General features: G+C 51.7%; 1 protein-coding gene and 1 long non-coding RNA gene across 4 annotated transcripts in view; one reads left to right on the forward strand and one right to left on the reverse strand.

The window, feature by feature from the left end:
- The window catches only part of LOC306649059, a 208,030-nt gene extending 192,572 nt beyond the window's left edge, over positions 1-15,458 (reverse strand). The window contains exon 1 of the long non-coding RNA XR_013760566.1: positions 13,857-15,458. This is a non-coding gene — a long non-coding RNA (uncharacterized lncRNA). The remainder of the gene's footprint in view (positions 1-13,856) is intronic.
- Positions 1,144-14,037, forward strand: CLEC18C (C-type lectin domain family 18 member C). Of its 3 annotated transcripts, XR_013760564.1 has the most exons (14): positions 1,144-1,325; positions 1,495-1,732; positions 2,301-2,392; positions 4,632-4,859; positions 6,808-6,905; positions 7,292-7,413; positions 7,566-7,673; positions 8,243-8,335; positions 8,716-8,822; positions 9,371-9,500; positions 9,859-9,955; positions 11,019-11,110; positions 11,605-13,463; positions 13,495-14,037. XR_013760564.1 is itself a non-coding variant. In XM_079119670.1 (12 exons), the coding sequence occupies exons 1-12, from the start codon at positions 1,591-1,593 to the stop codon at positions 11,640-11,642; spliced, it is 1,347 nt and encodes a 448-aa protein (XP_078975796.1). In that variant the 5' UTR covers positions 1,495-1,590; the 3' UTR covers positions 11,643-14,037. The 3 variants fall into 3 exon arrangements, 1 of the variants encoding a protein (XP_078975796.1); XR_013760565.1 differs by lacking the exons at positions 1,144-1,325; positions 1,495-1,732 and adding an exon at positions 3,894-3,989 and having other exon boundaries at positions 2,328-2,392; XM_079119670.1 differs by lacking the exon at positions 1,144-1,325 and having other exon boundaries at positions 11,605-14,037.
- Positions 15,459-17,522: the final 2,064 nt, after the last annotated feature.

A 17,522-nucleotide genomic window follows, 5' to 3' on the forward strand; every position in this document is an offset into this window, starting at 1 on the left:
CCCAGGAGCGGGAACTGAGTCATTCAGTATATAGCATAGAGCAAGGTGTGAAAGTAGAACTCAGAAAAACCCACAACCGGAATTAAAGAACTAGAGGTAAAGGTAGAGGCCCTGAATTAGCTCTGATGCACCAGGAACTTACTGGGTGACCTTGGACAAGTCCCTGAGACACATGGAGCCCCAGTTTCCTCTATTAAATGCTCCTCAGCATCACACTTGCTTCCGCACTAGTTTGTGCCAACAAAAGGACTCACCCGTAAATGTGCTTTGTGGACTTTATTTAAAGGTAGCCATTGCTACGCATTACTGGGGTCTGGAAATGATGAGTTGGAGGTTACCAGGTCATCCATTTGAGGGAGAAGAAACTCTGAGACCCTAAGTTTTTGCAGGGACACACAGCCCCAGGCTGACTTCGGGTTCCTTGGCCCGGCCTTGCTCCCACTGCCTGACACTCATAATGATATCCACATTCCATCAGTGCTTCCCAGAAAGCCAAGCCCTTGCATCTCAGCAGTGTTTCCATGGAGTTGACACCTCGACCCTGAGACAGTGCTGGCTCAGGGGTCAGGGGCCAACACTGGTTGACTTGCAAGGCTGTGCTTTGGGATGGCTGAATAACCTTTGATCGGCCCTGAGAGGAATGTGGGCATTGAGGTGTGGCCTTGTGAGATCTGCTTCAGTAATTCCCGTGCTATTGCATAGGCCTCAGCCAGGCCCAGTCATCATGGCTCTGTGTGCCTTGCTGCTACATTGTGGCCTTATGGCCTACAAGCGGACTTCTTCCCAGCAGGGCTGCAGTCAGCCAAAGGCATCCATCACACACTCTCCTCCCTGCCTGCCTTGTCCCCTCCTGGCCCACAGTCACGTGGGTGAGGGTGGTAGGCACCAGGGCTGGGTTCACCCCACCCCCGTGCTGCCCAGACAGACTTCGGTAGGACTCCCCTTTCCTCCCGAAAGTACAGCCCCAGCCCACTCCCCTTCAAGCCCACTGGTGGCACCTGTCTGGTGTGCGGTTACCTCCTGCCTATGTTTAATTCATGGCAGGGAGTTGGGATGAGTTTCCCAAGAAAGGAAAGAACTCCCTTGGGGTCCTACCCAGTTCCTGCCCTCCCCACAGGGAACAAAGCTGAAGCCCCAGACTCCTCCCTGGGTCTGGGGCTGGGGAACAGAAGCTGCTGATGGGCTTGGAGGACACTGTCCCAGCCAGGGAACAGCCACCAGTCACTAATCCACTGTTCTGGAATGTCTGCAGGCCAATCAGCGGGGTCTCTGGGGGCTCCCCGAGGGCGCTAATAATCCTGCAATGATTAGCAGGGGCCACGGAGGTCAGTGCACACTGCTCTGCCTGCTGTCGGTGGGGCAGACTGGCCAGGCTGCAGTGGCTGGAGCGTGGAGGCTTCCAGGGGAGCTGTCTGTCTCTTTTCATGCCAGCACCAACGGGAGGCTGCTTGGACACACTGATTACTCACAGGGCCTCCCCCTTTTGTCTGCCAGCCCAGCCCGACTCCTCGAGATTGTGAAGAGCTCCATCTATCCTGGGAAGTGAGTTTGTCGGTGAACCAGGCTGTGCCTGCAGCACCCGACTGGCCCATGCTGCAGCCAGAGCCCTCCCCAGGGCTGGGAGGCCAGCGCCACCAGCCTGGCCTCCTGCCCCTGCTCCTGACTCTCCTTGGCATCGCCTGGGCAGAGGTACAGCCACCCCAGCTACCAGAGCAGGGTCAAATGCCCAGAGGTAAGAAACACCCAGGGGAGGACAGAGGTAGAGGAGCTGCGAGCTTTGAGGAGGGGGTACCAGGGGATTTGGGGAAGGCAAGTCTCAGGCCTGAGCCCTGGGTTGTGTTGGTGTGATTTGAGGAGGGACCCAAAAGGACAGTCCGGGGGCTTGATGGATGGGTGCTGGGGCTGGGAAGAAGAATGAGGGAATGGGCCCAGAGTTGGGGTCAAGGAGGAATACCAGCTGAAGTCTGCAGCTGATGCCCCAGAAGAGATGCAATGGCTGAAAGGAACCCCAGTCAGGGGGCTGCTTTGAGTCCCCCCCACGCCTGTTCCCAGCCCCTCATTCTCTCCACACCGGGAGTCCCCCATCCCTCGGTCATGGCACTACTTTATACCTGGTCTTTCTCTTCTCACCCCCACTCCTGTCCCTGCTTCCCTCCATCTCCCACACACCCACCCCTTGCTCTTCTCTGTCTCAGGTCTTGTATCCTAGGGGTGAGGCTGCACTCTTACCTTGCCATGGGGACTGGCCCAGGTCCCGCTGCTCACTCTTCAGTAACCTGGCCTTCTCTCCCTGTCCCCAGCCCTAAGCAGGAAGGAGAGTTTCTTGCTCCTGTCCCTGCACAACCGCCTGCGCAGTCGGGTTCAACCTCCGGCAGCCAACATGCGGAGAATGGTGAGTGCCCCCAACTCCAGCTCCACCAGAGAGGGAGGGCAGCTGAAGGGACAGAGCCCTGAGGGGGCTCAGGAGGCCAAGTCAGTGCTAGGTGCCCTTCTGCCTGGGTAGGGCTGGTGGGGACAGTCAGTCACCTTGCCCACTGAGGATCCATGGCCCCAATTGCTGAGGGGCTCTATAGCTTCCTCCTCCCCAGGAGGACCCTCCATATGTGAGGTCAGCCCCCTAGCTCACACTTGCCTGAAGGGCAGACCTCAGGCATTCCCTGGCATCCTGTTACCATGGAGGCCAGGAGACATGCCAGGAGCTGGGATCTCCTCCCCTAGGGAACAGGAGCTCTGCAGAGAATCCAGCAGGAAGGGAGGATTGGGAAATGGGGAGGGAGAAGTGGCCTGCTGGGCTGTGGAGGGGCTTGTGTGCAACCAGAATCTATCTGGGCATCAAGGAGGACCTCTCAATGTCCTGCCTATTCACATATTCGCAGTTCACAGTTTCACAGGAGCGAGCTGGGTGTGTGTGGGTGGGGAGCATATGGAAGTTTTCCCACCAACCTAATTGAGACTGCAGAGTTGGGACTCATCCTGAGCTCAACTCCAGCCCATGTTAACAGGTCAGGGAGGAAGGGCAGGGCAGACTGGGTGGGGGCCAGGCAGGGTTCCCCATGGCTGCCTCCCATAAACTCCCATGGGGCTGGCAGCTACAGTGTGTGGGTGGCGACCTTGAGAGCTCAGGGGTCAGTTTCCCAGGAGGTGGGGGTGGGGCAGGCTAGAGGAGAGCAGGTCACTTCTCCCCCTTTCCCTGCCCTGAGTGGCTTCTCTCCTTCTCAGGCCCAGGGCCTGTGTAGCCAGTATGCTTCCAGCTGTGATACCAGACAGTCAGTGCTCCCTCCTAGGACCTGCAGTCAGGGGACAGCTTAGATCAGTTGGTTGGTAGTTGTAACTTTTCCAGGGCCCTTTGTAAAGTCCTAGAATGCCACCTTTCTAAAAAGGGCACAAGTGGAGCCCTACCACATCTCCCTCCCATTCTGTCCCATGTACCCTGTGGGCTCCAAGGTTCTAGGATACCTGTTATTTGCACATGGTGGAGTCTGAAGTCCTTGGGATGGTTGTGGCTTCTGAGGAGCCCTGGGGAGAATCCCCAACCTACCTTACAGCCCTCATCAGAGGTAAAATCATAATGAACATAAGCCCAAGGTGAAGCTAGCTGTGGGTCTACCTGAGTGGAGTACCTTACTCCTGGCATCCATTCAATCCTCACAATCTCACTCTACAGGCATCTTATTGTACCCATTTTACAGATGAGGATGTTGAATCTCATGGAGACTGAGTGACTGCTGAAGGGCATGCAGGAGAAATGAGGTGGCTGAGTTGGAGGTGGGCGGAGTGGGGACAGGTCAGCTGGTGCTGGTGGGAAATGCAGATGAGCACCTGCAGAGCTCTCCACTCACTGGAGTCAAAATGCCCAGGCCTGGGGAACTTCTCACCCTTTTTTTCTCCACTAGTACTTCTGCATACTCCAGGGAATGGGGAGCCCAGAAGAATAGGATAGAGACATGACTGCTGGGACTTTTTGCATTGCAGGAGGGAATCTTGGCCAGGTGGGAACAGCAGAATCCACACCGCCCCCCACCCTTTTTTTTTTTGTTGTTTAGTTTTGAGCTACAGTCTCACTAAGTTCTGAGGTTGGCCTCAAACTTGCAATCCTCCTGCTTCAGCCTCCCAAGTTGCTGGGATTACAGACAGGTGCCACTGTACCTGACACAGCAGAGCCTATGGCCAGGGCCAGCTTTACCTAAAGGCAAACAGATCCAGTCTGCAAGGCCTGAGCATTGCCCAGGGCTCACATTACTAGATGGGAGATGACAGCAGAAGCACGTTCCCTCACCTGGTCTGATACTGTTCCCTGGGCAGGACCAAAGATCATCCATGTGGAACTCCAGAAAATAGAGGATCAGTCCTGGGCAAAGCCAGGCTCTAGGTCAGTTATCAGACTCGAGTTGTGCCTTCCCAACACACCTTGGAGAGGTCCTGGGTTTCTGCCTGACTTTCCCTGGCACCATGCAGTGGGTAAACCAGCTCAGAGCATTAGGCAGCCAGGCAGGACTCCCATCTACTCTCTCCACTCAGTATGACCTGGCACCCCAAGGATACTCAGAGACAGCAGGGGAGTCGATGCATTGCCCAGGCGTCTCCTCCTTTGTCAACGGTCTCTTACGGATACCTGTTTGTTCTGCCCCCAGGACTGGAGCGAGAGTCTTGCCCAACTGGCTCATGCCAGGGCAGCTCTCTGTGGTGCCTCAGCCCCCATCCTGACTTCTGCCCCTCCAGTGGGCTGGAATGTGCAGCTGCTGCCCGCAGGCTTGGTGTCCTTTGTGGAAGTGGTCAGCCTCTGGTTTGCAGAGGGGCAGCATTACAGCCACACGGCAGCTAAGTGTGCCCACAACGCCACCTGCTCTCACTACACTCAGGTGAGTGTGTTGAAGGTGAGGCCAACTGATGGCAGCTGGGTCATCTCAGAAGAGCCTATACTTTGTCCTAAATATTGGCATTCCTTTTTCTCCAATTTGTGTAGTTTTACTTTTTTCAAGGTGATTTACTTTTTTTCAAGGTGATTTGTTTTAAACATAAATTTTATAATGTGCACCCTTTTGCCAAATACCTAGATTTAGATTTACTAAATTAAAGGCCTGCTCCTTCCCATCTCCCTACCACTCCCCAGAGGAACCTTCCGGAAATCAAGTATATATCATTCCCAAGTAAATTTTCTTTCCTGTTTTTTTTTTTTTTTTTTTATTTAACAAATATTTACTGAGTGTCTTCTATATACCTGGCACTATTTAGGCAATAAGGTACAGTTTTGAAATACACAAGCAAAATCCAAGCATGTTTGAATAATTTTAACTAAAATCACCCAGACTACTTATAATGGTAGTGAAATTTACCTTTAATCTTTTATTGCACTGAATTCATAGAATATGGCCTATAGGATATTGATTCTTTGGTATTTGTTGAAACTTACTTCGTGGTCTAGTGAGAGATTGATATTTGTAAAAGTTCCATGAGTTCCTAAAGAGAATGTATACGCTCAGATTATTGGATACATGTGTGTGACTACCTGTTCACATCTGCTGCCACAGGCCAGTCACCAATTTGTCATTTTCAGTGGCTACCAGAATTTGCTTAGCTGTTTCTGTGTATTGACCATTTGTGTTGTTCCAAATTTGCACTTATTCTAACACTTTGTGTGTGTGTATACGTGTGTGGACATGTGTGCACATGCACTATACTGAGGATTTAACACAGGTTACTTTACCACTGAGTTTTATCCTCAGTCTCTTTTATTTTTGTATTTTGAGACAGGATCTCACTAAGTTGCCAAGGCTGACCTCAAACTTGCAATCCTCCTGTCTCAGCCTCCTGAGTTGCTGGGATTACAGGTTTGCACCACTGTGCCTGGCTCTAAAACTTGAAGTTTAAAGACCTGTATCCATTAGTTTTTTTCTGGTTGACACACTATCACAAAATTTAGCAGCCTATGATTCTGCAGGCTGACCACTTGGGTTGGGCTCAGCTGGAAGGTTCTCTGGTCTTAACTGGACCCACTCATGCAACTGCCATCAGCCAGTGGGAGGAATGGGAGGTGACTGTCAAGAATGGCACCAAGTGGCTCCTCTCTGCTCTAGTAGATCTCTCAACCCTATCAGGCTCCCCTGGGCTGTCCATGTGGTGATTGAGAATAAGTGGAAACTGCAAAGTCTCTGAGGCTTAGGCTCAAAATCAGCTCAGTGTCACTTCTGCCACATTCTTTTAGCCAGATTCAAGGGTGGGGGGAAAGACACTACCTCTTGCTGCAAAAAGAACGGGCTAGCCAGACACTGTGGTGTACTCCTGTAATCCCAGGAGGCTGAGGCAGGAGGATTGCAAGTGCCAGGTCAGCCTCAGCAACTTAGTGAGATTCAGCAACCTAATGAGCTCCTGTTTCAAAATTTAAAAATAAATAAATAAAAGGGTGGGGCTGTAGCTCAGTGGTAAAGTGCCCATGGGTTCAATCTCCCAGAAGAGAGCGGACTATAGCAAGAACTGAAGGGTCACGCCCATATTTGCAATCTATCACAAGGCCCCTGATGTCCAAGCCTTTCTTTTTGACGTTCTCCTCCACCTACCCCAACTCTCCCCTCCCTTCAAATATCGGCTAACCACTTCCACTCCCACTCGACTCAGAAAGGCTTCCTACATGATTCCCACCATCCTTAGAGCCCTGCCTGTAACAGCTGTTCCCAAGGCCCTCCGGGAACATTCTGTGTGGATTGTGAACAAAGCCGTGCCCCCCAAGGCATGCACTGCCTGTGCTGCTGGCCCCCAGACCAGAGTGGGGGAGCCTGTGATAGGGTTTCTGAGCCACTGTGTCCCCTGCAGCTCGTGTGGGCTACTTCAAGTCAGCTGGGCTGTGGGCAACACTGGTGCTCTGTGGGCCAGGCCGCGATGGAAGCCTTTGTCTGTGCCTACTCTCCTGGGTAAGCCCCCACAACATAGGCTATGGGGAGGGCTAAGCAGGACACTTTCACCCAGGATGAGCTGCCCACCCACCCAAAAGGCCTTGACCCTTTGGTTTGTGCCCTGTGTGGGAAAGGGAAGAGGAGGGGAAGGAGAGGTTGTGGAAGATTCTGGACATGCAGAATGGGCTTGTCCATGATGTCCCTACGTGGGAGCATGAACCTGGTTTCAGGGAATTTGTTTGGAGGTCATCTTCTCCTTCCGAGAAAATCTCCCTGTCTCACTCAGCTCCCTGACTCTGTGACCAGACCAAAAGAGCTGAAGGGGCCTGCGGGGTAGGCAGCAAGGCACCCCTGCTTTGCCCAAGGCTGGGCCCTTCCAGATCCTCTGGCACTTACTCTCACAGAGGCAACTGGAAGGTAAATGGAAAGACAATCACCCCCTACAAGAAGGGCGCCTGGTGTTCGCTCTGCACAGCCAGTGTTTCTGGTTGCTTCAAGGCCTGGGACCATGCAGGGGGGCTCTGTGGTGAGTGTCTCACCCTTCCTGCCTCTTCCTGGGGCAGCAGGTGGCCCTGGCATGGGTGGCAACAGGCTGGACTGCCACCACCCAGGGAGGCACCTGCCTGGACTGCTGGGTGTGGGGGGACGCTTCTTAGAGTTCCCTCTGCGCCTGACCAGAGGTCCCCAGGAACCCATGTCGCATGAGCTGCCGGAACCATGGACACCTCAACATTAGCACCTGCCAATGCCACTGCCCCCCTGGCTACACGGGCAGATACTGTCAAGGTGAGGACATAGTGTCCATGCAGGCAGCACCGAGGGGTGAAGAGGGAGGTGAGCCTGGTTGTACCAGCCCCTGCTGTGTGTCCTGGGGCTGGTGCAAGTGGGGTGGCTGGAGACTAAGAGCATTTTGAGGGAGTCTCCGAGTAGGTTACTTGGGAGAACTTTCTGGGTTTGCATGTATTCATTCAACGAGCATTCATTGAGCACCAATGGTTTGCCAGGCCCTGTGCTATGCAGGGGACTCAAAATGGCCCTGAGGCTATGAGACAAAGGGAGGAGGACAGAATTAGGAAAAAGAAATGAGTTCTTGTTCCACTGCCCCCAACTCTGTGACCATGGGCAGGTTACCTCCCAAACCCCAGTTTGCTTCTTTCTACAATGAGGATCAAATCAAGGAAGCCAAGTGTGGTGACAGTTGGAAGCCCAGATGGGCTCTGTCCCTGAGAGGGATGCTCTTGCTGTGGTAGGCATTAGCTGAATGTTCAAGGCTTGTGGGAAGCAGCACCGGCAGGCAGTATGGCGGCCAGGTGGCTGGAGGCTGAGCGCTCTGCCCTCCTACCCTGTCCTGGCAGTGCGGTGCAGCGTGCAGTGCCTGCATGGCAGGTTCCGGGAAGAGGAGTGCTCCTGTGTCTGTGACGTCGGCTATGGGGGAGCCCAGTGTGCCAGTGAGTCCTGCCCGAGGCCCCTCCCAGGATCCCCTTCCTTGGAGTACTGGACTGGGCTCTATCAGCTACAGGAGCCCATGTGTGCATCTCTTCCCAGCTCCTCCCTCCATATATTTGTAGTCTGAAATTGGCCATGGTGGGGGTATTTACACCATTGAAATTGATGAATAATTCAAACTATGAGTTGTATGTATATATGTTTTGTAAGAGCGAGAGCTTATTGTTACATATTTAGCAGCATATCACTGAGCCCACCTGCTTCCAGTTTGGAGCAGGTGACCGCAGGAAGGGGCCCCTTGAGCTTAGCTCTCTGGCAGGGTGGGGGAGGGTCACAATTCTAAGATTGACACTCACAAACTCAGTCCCCTCTGCTCCCCCAGCCAAGGTGCACTTTCCTTTCCATACCTGTGACCTGAGGATTGATGGAGACTGCTTTATGGTGTCCTCAGAGGCAGACACCTATTATGGAGCCAAGATGAAATGCCAGGTTATGGCTGACCCTTACCTTCCCAGGGACTCCCCAGGTTCTCAAACGAGGGTTGGAATGGACTGACCCTGGACTGAAACATGGTTTCTTTGACTCCTGATCTCACTCTCTTCATTGGTATAAAGCAGAGGTCACAGACCCAGAGGCTCAGGAAGCCGGGAGGTCACTTGATGACCTGAGCAACTCAGGGACAAAGCCCCTCTGTCTAAGGAGCTGTCCTGACTCAACTCCAGATGCTGATTGCCAGGCAGCATTTCTTGACTAGTTAATGTTGCCAACATTGAATGTGAATATATTTAATGTACCATGAGGTTGAGACAAAACCTTTCTGAGGGCAGGACCCTGCCTGGCCCATGGGCTTGTGTACAAACAGAGGAGAAGCTGGCAGGGAGGGAAAGGGGACCCCTATTCTTAGAGGCAAGAGATTGTTAGGGTCGATGTGATGAGGTCTGGTCAGCACACACATTTGTGGTGGGGTGGCAGGATGGGAGAGAGGGCAGGCCTAAGCTCTGGGGGCCTGACATTGAGACCCGGGGTGGGGGTTACAGGAAAAGGGAGGGGTACTAGCCCAGATTGAGAGCCAGAAAGTACAGGATATCCTCGCCTTCTACCTGGATCGCCTGGAGACCACCAACGAGGTGATTGACAGTGATTTTGAGACCAAGAACTTCTGGATTGGTGAGTGCCTGGCTGGTTGGGGTGTGGTAAGTGGGTACGGGGGGCTGGATGTGCCACAGAGTTCCAGGAACCCTGTGCTTGTGCTATGGCAACCCAGAGTACTCCCAAGCAAACAGCAAGGGTATGGTGAGGGCTTAGAGTCTAGAACAGGGAGGGTAGATGCTGACAAGTTCCTTCCCTGGGGAGGGGGCTGCAGGAGGGGTGAACTGTGGTGCAGGGACAATGGCTAGAGGCACTGGGAAGAGGGATTTAAGCGTTGGGGCCCAAAAGACATTTGGCAGCAGGATCCTGGGCTCAGGTGCTCCTTTCAGGGGCCCTGGGCGCTCAGATGATAGGCAGCCTTGGTACCCTGGCACAGGGCTCACCTACAAGATGACGAAGAACTCCTTCCGCTGGTCTACTGGGGAACATCAGTCCTTCAACAGTTTTGCTTTCGGGCAGCCTGACAACCAGGGGTAAGTCTGGGGTGCATGCACTCCTCTGGGCCCTTTCTCACCTGGGCGCACTTGGCCGAGTTTTCAGACTCCATTGAAGAACCTCTACCCAGCCTGCTGCTCAGTCCAGCCCTTTGAGGCTCTGGGCCTGACCTGGTGCCCTGGTAACAGGGAAGTCTGGGCACAGCTGGTGCAGTCACAGGCCTGAGGTGAGGGAGGTAAAAATCAGAAGGTGGTATCATATAAAAGCAAGGGAACCCAAGTTGGGCACAGTGGTGCACACCTGTAAGCCCAGCAACTTGGAAGGTAAGACAGGAAGAGCACAAATTTCAGCCAGTCTCAGTAACATAGAACCTTAGCAACTGTCTAAAAATAAAAAATAAAAAGGAGAAGATAGTTTAGTAGTGGTGAAACGCCCCTGAGTTCAAACCCAAGTACTGTCCCCCTCAAAAAAATAGAGAACCCAAAAAGGCTTAATTCATCTGTCCACCCCCATTGTCCCCTCAGCTGTTCCTCTATCTATTATTCACTTGCCCTTCCCTCCACTGGCCTACCTGCCCTCTGCTTACACCAATACACCAGTTCTGGTTTTCTTCAGCTGTCTACCCACCTGCATCCTTCATGCACACAGCCACCCACTCCCAGTTGACCCAACTAGCTGTCCTGTACCAAAGATCTTCTGGTTTATATGCCTTTGTCCTGGTCTTCAAGCCCAGGAATGCCCAGGGCAGGGTAGCAGGGGTGGAGGCAATGAGGCAATGTGGTCACTAAGAGCTCCGAATATCTTCCCCAGCCCTCCTTGCCAGCAACCAGGCCTTATTTGGCTCCAGATACATCTCCCAGCTGGGAGGGAAGGACATGGGCATATCTGTTCCAGGTTCATTCCACTGGCCGATGTGCTGTAGTAGGAGACCTCCTGGCTTTCCTGAGAGAGCTTCAGCGCTCTGAAAGTGGGGCGGGTCTGGCTCCCAGTAGCCCATCTGTGGCTGGAGGTGGCCTAATGCAGGCCTAATGAAAGGTTTAAGACTCTCCCAGATCCTGATTTCACACCTCCACTCTGAGCACCCTGTATTCTGGTCTGCAGGTTTGGCAACTGCGTGGAGCTGCAGGCAGCTGCTGCCTTCAACTGGAACGACCAACGCTGCAAAACTCGAAACCGTTATATCTGCCAGTTTGGTGAGGGCTGCTCTTGGTTCCCCTCCCCTGGTCCCCTGGGTATTGATGGCCCACTCTAGGCTGCTAGGATATCCAAGTCACCCACATAGAGTGTCTGAGCACACCAGTCCACCGAAGATGTCCTGCTTAGGACCTTGTACCTGCAGGTGTCTAAGGCCCAGGGGGGCTCAATGGGCCCAGCATCACATACAAGTCCATGCAGAGGCAGGACTGAAACATTTTTCTAAGGACTTCTCTAAGATCCTTCTCCTCCTACCATGAAAGTTGCCACCTGGGGTCTTGTTGGGTCCCTCAGTGTTCTCTGATTCCCTAAATTCCAATAAACTATAGTGGATGGCAGAGGTGAAACCTGGCCCAGCACCACTCCCAGCAACAGGTCCTAGAAGGATATGAGACCATGGCCATAGGCACTTCCAGACTGAGTGTAGCAGACTCTCCATCCCAGGACTGTCTGGACTGCCACCAAGTCCTACCCTGTATTACTTCCTTTCCAGCTCAAGAACACACTTCCAGGTGGAACCCAGGGCCCTGATACCTGACCCGGCAGCTCTCCTGCCAGCCCCTCGGTACACAGCCCTGCTGACCTGTCTACCCACTTGTGTGGAACAAAAGCCAGGCTAGGACAACAAGCCAATGTCCAAAATGAGTTCTCAGACTTTGCACAATGCAGGAAGTTGGGCAGAGGGTGGCACTGAAACAGGTGGGGGTGGGGAGGGGTGCTGGAGAAGCTTGGCATGGGAAGAGAAAGAGCCTGGGCCTCAGCTGGCTTGATTGAGAAGATGGGCTTCTGTGAGGCACTGAAGCAGAAGCTATAGCTAGAAGTCAGAAGAGGCTGCCATCCTCCATCTGGGCCAAACATCTGGGGCAGCTGGAGCTTTCACCTTCAGATGTTCCCCATGAAGGATAAAACTAAGTCATGAATCAGCTGGACTTGGAATTGCTCAGTTTGGAGAATTCAGATGACCCAGCATGATCCTCAGAAGATCAGAGGGAGCTTGTCATCTCACTTGCCCACCATTCATCTTGTTCCTTTCCTGCTCATTTTTGTGACCCAGGCTGCCCTTTGGATATTTTCAGACTCTCCAGTAATTTGGAAAGCTGACTCTGCCTCAATAGGGGGTCCCTCCTCCAGCAACTCCCAGGGCTGGGCCTCAAGCAGGCAGGGTGGACACTGCCCTGAACATGGTGTGTGTCAGTCTGTGTCTTGTCTCCACTGATGTGTGCTTTCAGGTGTCAGGGCTCCCTCATCCAGCTCCTCAAATATTGGAGCTGGCACTGAAGTACTGTGTCAGGCACTGTATTCAAAACTTGACATTTATTAACTCATTTAAACAGACATTCTTACTGAGAATTGAGTAGTGCTTATCCTCATTTCACAGTTGAAGAAATGCAGGCACAGAGAGGTTCAGTAACTTACCCAAGGTAATTAACGTTGGGAATCAAACCTGGTCAGTCCAGCTATCATTTCAACTTAATTTTTTTTTTTTTTTTTTTTTTTTGGCTGTCTCGACGGGTTTAATCAGGGGCATGGGAGAAGCTCCGCTGTGCCCTGACTCTGAGCGCGGGCACACGCTGGACTTCACACAGATGTCCCTAACAATATCAACCACTTACAAAGGAGGAAGCTGGTTCTTTCAATTGCTCGGTTCAGAGAGCCCCCAGCTACAGACCCCTGCCCAAAAAGCTGCTCAAGGATGCCTGCGGGTCAACTTGCCCTCCGGCTCCATTGCCTCATGGGAGACAGGAAGAGCCCTGCTCTCCCCGCCTTGGTCCTGCCAGGTACCAACCATCGGTCGCAACTTTACCCAGGACAAAGAACACCACTTCGCGCAGCAGGACCCGCGAACACACTGCGGACAAAAGCTTCTAGTGCCCATGGGAGCCAAGTCCGCGCACGCGCAGTTGCAGGGTCCCAAGCCCCGCCTCGCGGTCCCGGCCCCGCCCCCCAGGCCCTGGAGGGCTTCCACTGCCCAAGAGCCCGCCACTGCCTCCGGGTCCGCGGCTCCCCGGGGACACGGCCCCTGCCCCTCTAGCTGAGCCGCGCGTTGTCACCTGGCCGAAGTCCTTCCTCGGGGCGCCGGATGAAGGTGACACGTCGGGGTGGGCCCCCGCAGGTGGCATGATGCTTTTTGCATCCTGAGGCGTGTCCAAGAAGAGTGCGTCCTGCGCGCGCCCTCTGGGGTAGGGGGATGGCCCGGGCGCGCGCCCAGCGAGATCACCGGCTGCAGGAAAGGCTGGGCGGCGAATCCCAGACACCCCCACCCCAACACCACGCCCAGTGGGCGCTGTGAACCCGCAGATGCTAGTGGGCGCCCGGCAGGTGTAGACCCGGGTGCGGAAAGACCTGCCTGTGGTTCCGGCGGTGGTCCATAGGCTTCACCTAGGGAAACCCAGGGGTGCATCCAGTCACCTCCGAAGTCCTCATTCGCCTAAGGTGTTGGGAGGTGGTGCCATAGAAGGCACAGTATCCTGGGCAGCCCGGCTCTCTCCGTGCTTCCTCCCTTAGGTTTTCATTGCTTCTGTCTGGCGCTCCTGGCCCTTATAGCTCAGCATGGCCAACAATCAAAGTACAAAATGCAGGTTTATGCAACCATCAGAGATTGGTTAAATGATCAGATGGTGATGCAGCAGTAAATTCTGGAAATTTTGCAAGACCCGATTTACCAGGTATCTGCTACCTCCGTGGTAGTTTACTTTTGCAATGCTGGAGATGGAACCCAGGCCCCCACCTAGCTTTGCCATTGACTACACCTCCAGCTTTGGAGCTAGTTCTTTAAAAGTCCCAGCCTAGCAGGAGTGTAGTGGCAGTCACCTGTAATCCCAGAGACTCAGGAGGCTTAGGCAAAAGGATTATAAGTTTGAGGCCAGCCTCAGCAATTTAGCAAGACCCTGTCTCGAAATAACAAAAACAAAAACAAAAAAACAAACTGGGGATATAGTGTGTGGTAGATAGGGTTCAATCTCTAGTATCCCCTACCCCACCCCCCAAAAAAGAAGTTCCAGCCTGTGTTTACCTTCCCCAGGGGAAAGAGGGAAGCAAAGCCAACAGAGTGGATGAGTATGACCATAACTCAGAATGAGAACCAGCTGGCCTCCAGGGAGAGAGGAAATATGGAACAAGCCTGCTGGGCTTTCCAGGAGAAACGAAGCCCATTCCTGAGGTTCTGCCCAGAACTGGACGGTGAACCCCTTGCAGTGCCTTCTGGCTCAAATTGGTGTTCTAAACCTGGTTCTAGAAGGCATAGCTCGCTCTCTCTCTTGGTCACCAATGCGGTGCTTTGTGTATGTATTTTGACTGCAAAATTTAAAACATAGCCAACATGGTGATGCAAACCTGTAATCCCAGCAGCTCAGGAGGCTGATGCAGGAGGATTGTGAGTTCAAAGCCAGCCTCAGAAATTTAGTGAGGCCCTAAGCAACTTAATGAGACCCTGTCTCTAAATAAAATTTAAAAAAGGACTGGGGATGTAGTTCAGTGATTAAGTGCCCCTGGGTTCAATCCATGGTACCAAAAACAAAAACAAAAAAACCTTTAAAACATATGCCTTGGCTGGGTTGTAGCTCAGTGGTGGAGCACTTGCCTAGCATTGTGAGGCTCTGGGTCCAATAGTTAGCATCACATAAAAGTGCCAGGTACAACTGCACAAACAAAAAAACATGTGCCTCCTCTGTGTATTCACTTACATATTGTCTCCATGTACTACAGTACTAAAATATTATGTACATTATGAAAGAGACACCAATAAAAATTTTAAAGGGTAAATATAAAGATGAATGTAGGGCTGGAGTTATAACTCAGTGGTAGAGCACTTGCCTAGTGTGTGCAAAGCACTGGGTTCGATCCTCAGCACTACATAAAAATAAATAAAATAAAGGTATTGTGTCCATCTACAATTTTAAAAATATAAAAAATAAATAAAAATAAAGACGAATGTAAACATGCAATATTCTCGTTGTGTACCCAGAGAGACTGCCACGTGTTGTGTTTGGAAAGTGATCCTTGCTCTCTGGAGACCTAGGGAATCTAGACTTCACAGCCAAGGTGCCCAAAGATGGAGGTAGTCATTGGCATTGCCTTCCTATGGCCATTGGCACAACTACCTGCCCAACAGATTTTGACTTCAGTGTGATCTTTGTACTCCTCTATGACAGGAGCCACTAACTCCCTCAAAGCTATGTCTTAGATGAATGCTTTGTTCTTGGGGATCACAGGATTAACTGTCTTGCCATGGCATGGCATGGGCTGCTGGCATCCTGTCCCTTAATACTAGCTGGATTTCCACAGTCCTGTGGTCACTTACCAGCCTGAGATTGCTCCTATTTCTTTCAGGGCTTCTTGCTTCATTCACTCCTGGTCCTATTTTTGTCGAAATTAAAGTTGTCAGTTTAAACCACAGAAACTGGGGTTGGAACAGTGACTCAGTGGCAGAGCACTGGCCTGGTACATGTGAGGCCCTGGGTTCAATCCTCAGCACCACATAAAAAGAAAATAAAGATATTGTGCCCATCTACAACTAAAAAAATATATATTTTTTAAAAACACAGAAGGTAATTCTGGCAACTCTAAGTAGAAATGAGTTTGTGGAAAATATTTGTTAGTTCCCAGGAGATCTGGAAGGGGAGGAGAATCAGTTCTGGAAGAGCTCACCTAGTAGAACTGTCTGGTGAAGACCCTACTGCCTCTACTGGGCATAGAGCTACAATGGGCACCACAGGAGGGGACAAAGATGCCACCATCTTTGAAAGCTAGATGTAGCTGCTTCTGCCACCAATTGCTGAGCTGCTGCTTTTTCCCATCAGCAACTTTATTTCAAAGTGGGACTGGTGGATCTGCATGAAGGAGCTAAGCCATATTTCCAGCCCTAGTTGCAAGGAAGACTGGGAAAGCAAAGCAGAAAGGGGCATTTTCAGCTTCTTTCATGAAAGACAGCTCTGTCTCAAAGTTTGGGATTACCACAGAACAGGAAAAGGACTTGGATGTGGGGCAGCCAAGAGTGACTCATATCCATTGCCTGAAGCCCCTGGTACCTCCAGGACGTAGGACCACAGTGCTAGTGTTAGCAGCCTGCCCTCCCCTGGCCCACTGCACACACACTAGCCAAGGACTTACCAACCATTGGATGCTGTGTAGAGTGGAGTGGAGGGATACTGGTGTTGCCCCATGCAAAGGCTCTGCAATAAATTATCCATTTCTTGGAACAGTATAGCAGTTGTGAGGGAGGGGATGGAGATCTCATGACTCCTCTCTACTTGCTGTCCATGTGGCCCCGGACACATCCAATAACTTCTCTGAAAGATAGGAGTAGTCATAGCATCTACCTGTGAGGTTGCTGTGAGAGTAAATGAAATAACAGATGTAATGTTAATAGCACAATGCAAGGCAAAAAATAGGAATTCACTGGGCACCTGTGTGAACACCTGTAATCCCAGCTCCTCCAAGGCATGTGCCACAGAGCCTAGCTACTTGCAGTCTTTAATACTGGAGATGACAAAATTACCCTTTCCTTTCTTCCTAGGAGCAGTTTGAAAATAAGTTGACTATATTCTGTTCATCAGATGAATTCAGAGTGGGCACATCTGGGAGTCAGCTCAGTGAACTCCAGGGAGACCAGTTTTTTGATATGCCCGCCTCTTTCTGCTTTCTTCTTTTTTCCTTGTTCTTGTCCTTATCTTGGTTTGGCCTCTTAGTTTTGCTCTTTTGCTTTCTTCACACCTGACTGCTGACCTCCTGTTCTGAGTCATCTTCTGTCTTTCGTCTCGTTTCCTATTCGCTAACAGTCCTACCTACCACGTTCCATGCAGTCAAACATTCATAGCAGAGGGAATACAAGAGGGTGTGTCTCTTAGGATTCTTCTAGGGGACTTTGTGAGCAGTTAATATGGAACAAAGACCTCCAGCCCACTTCTGGATGTGTGGCATCAGTAATGGTTAGTTTATTTTTTCAGCAGCTATCAATTGAGCACCTACTACATGACTGGCCTTGAATCAGCAGAGAGGATACAGAATTATTAGCATTCCTCATCTTCTCCCCTGGTGTGGATCTGTCTTCTCCAGTGGAAAATGGTGAAAAGAGGAACCATGAGATGATTGGCCTGAGGGTCCATTCATGACATGACATTCCCATAGTGGTGCACAAATGGCTACATCACTTGACTTCTCAGTCCTCCCTTGAACCGGCTTCAGCTGACTTGTGACTTCAAACCCCCACATCTCTTTGATGTAGTTGAAAAAATGAATGAAATAAGAATTGCCTGGCACGTGGGGCCCCCCCAGGCCTGCTAGAGTAGGCAGTTGGGAAGCTGGTTGGATCTCCACACATACCATTTTTATTTCTTTTGACCTTCTTGCGACCTAAAAATGTGCTTCTTGCATTTGTTCTGTTCTCAACACAGTTGAAAATGTCTGTTCCTA

Source organism: Sciurus vulgaris, assembly GCF_902686455.1.
Source record: "Sciurus vulgaris genome assembly, chromosome: 17".
In the NCBI taxonomy this organism is placed as follows: domain Eukaryota; kingdom Metazoa; phylum Chordata; class Mammalia; order Rodentia; family Sciuridae; genus Sciurus; species Sciurus vulgaris.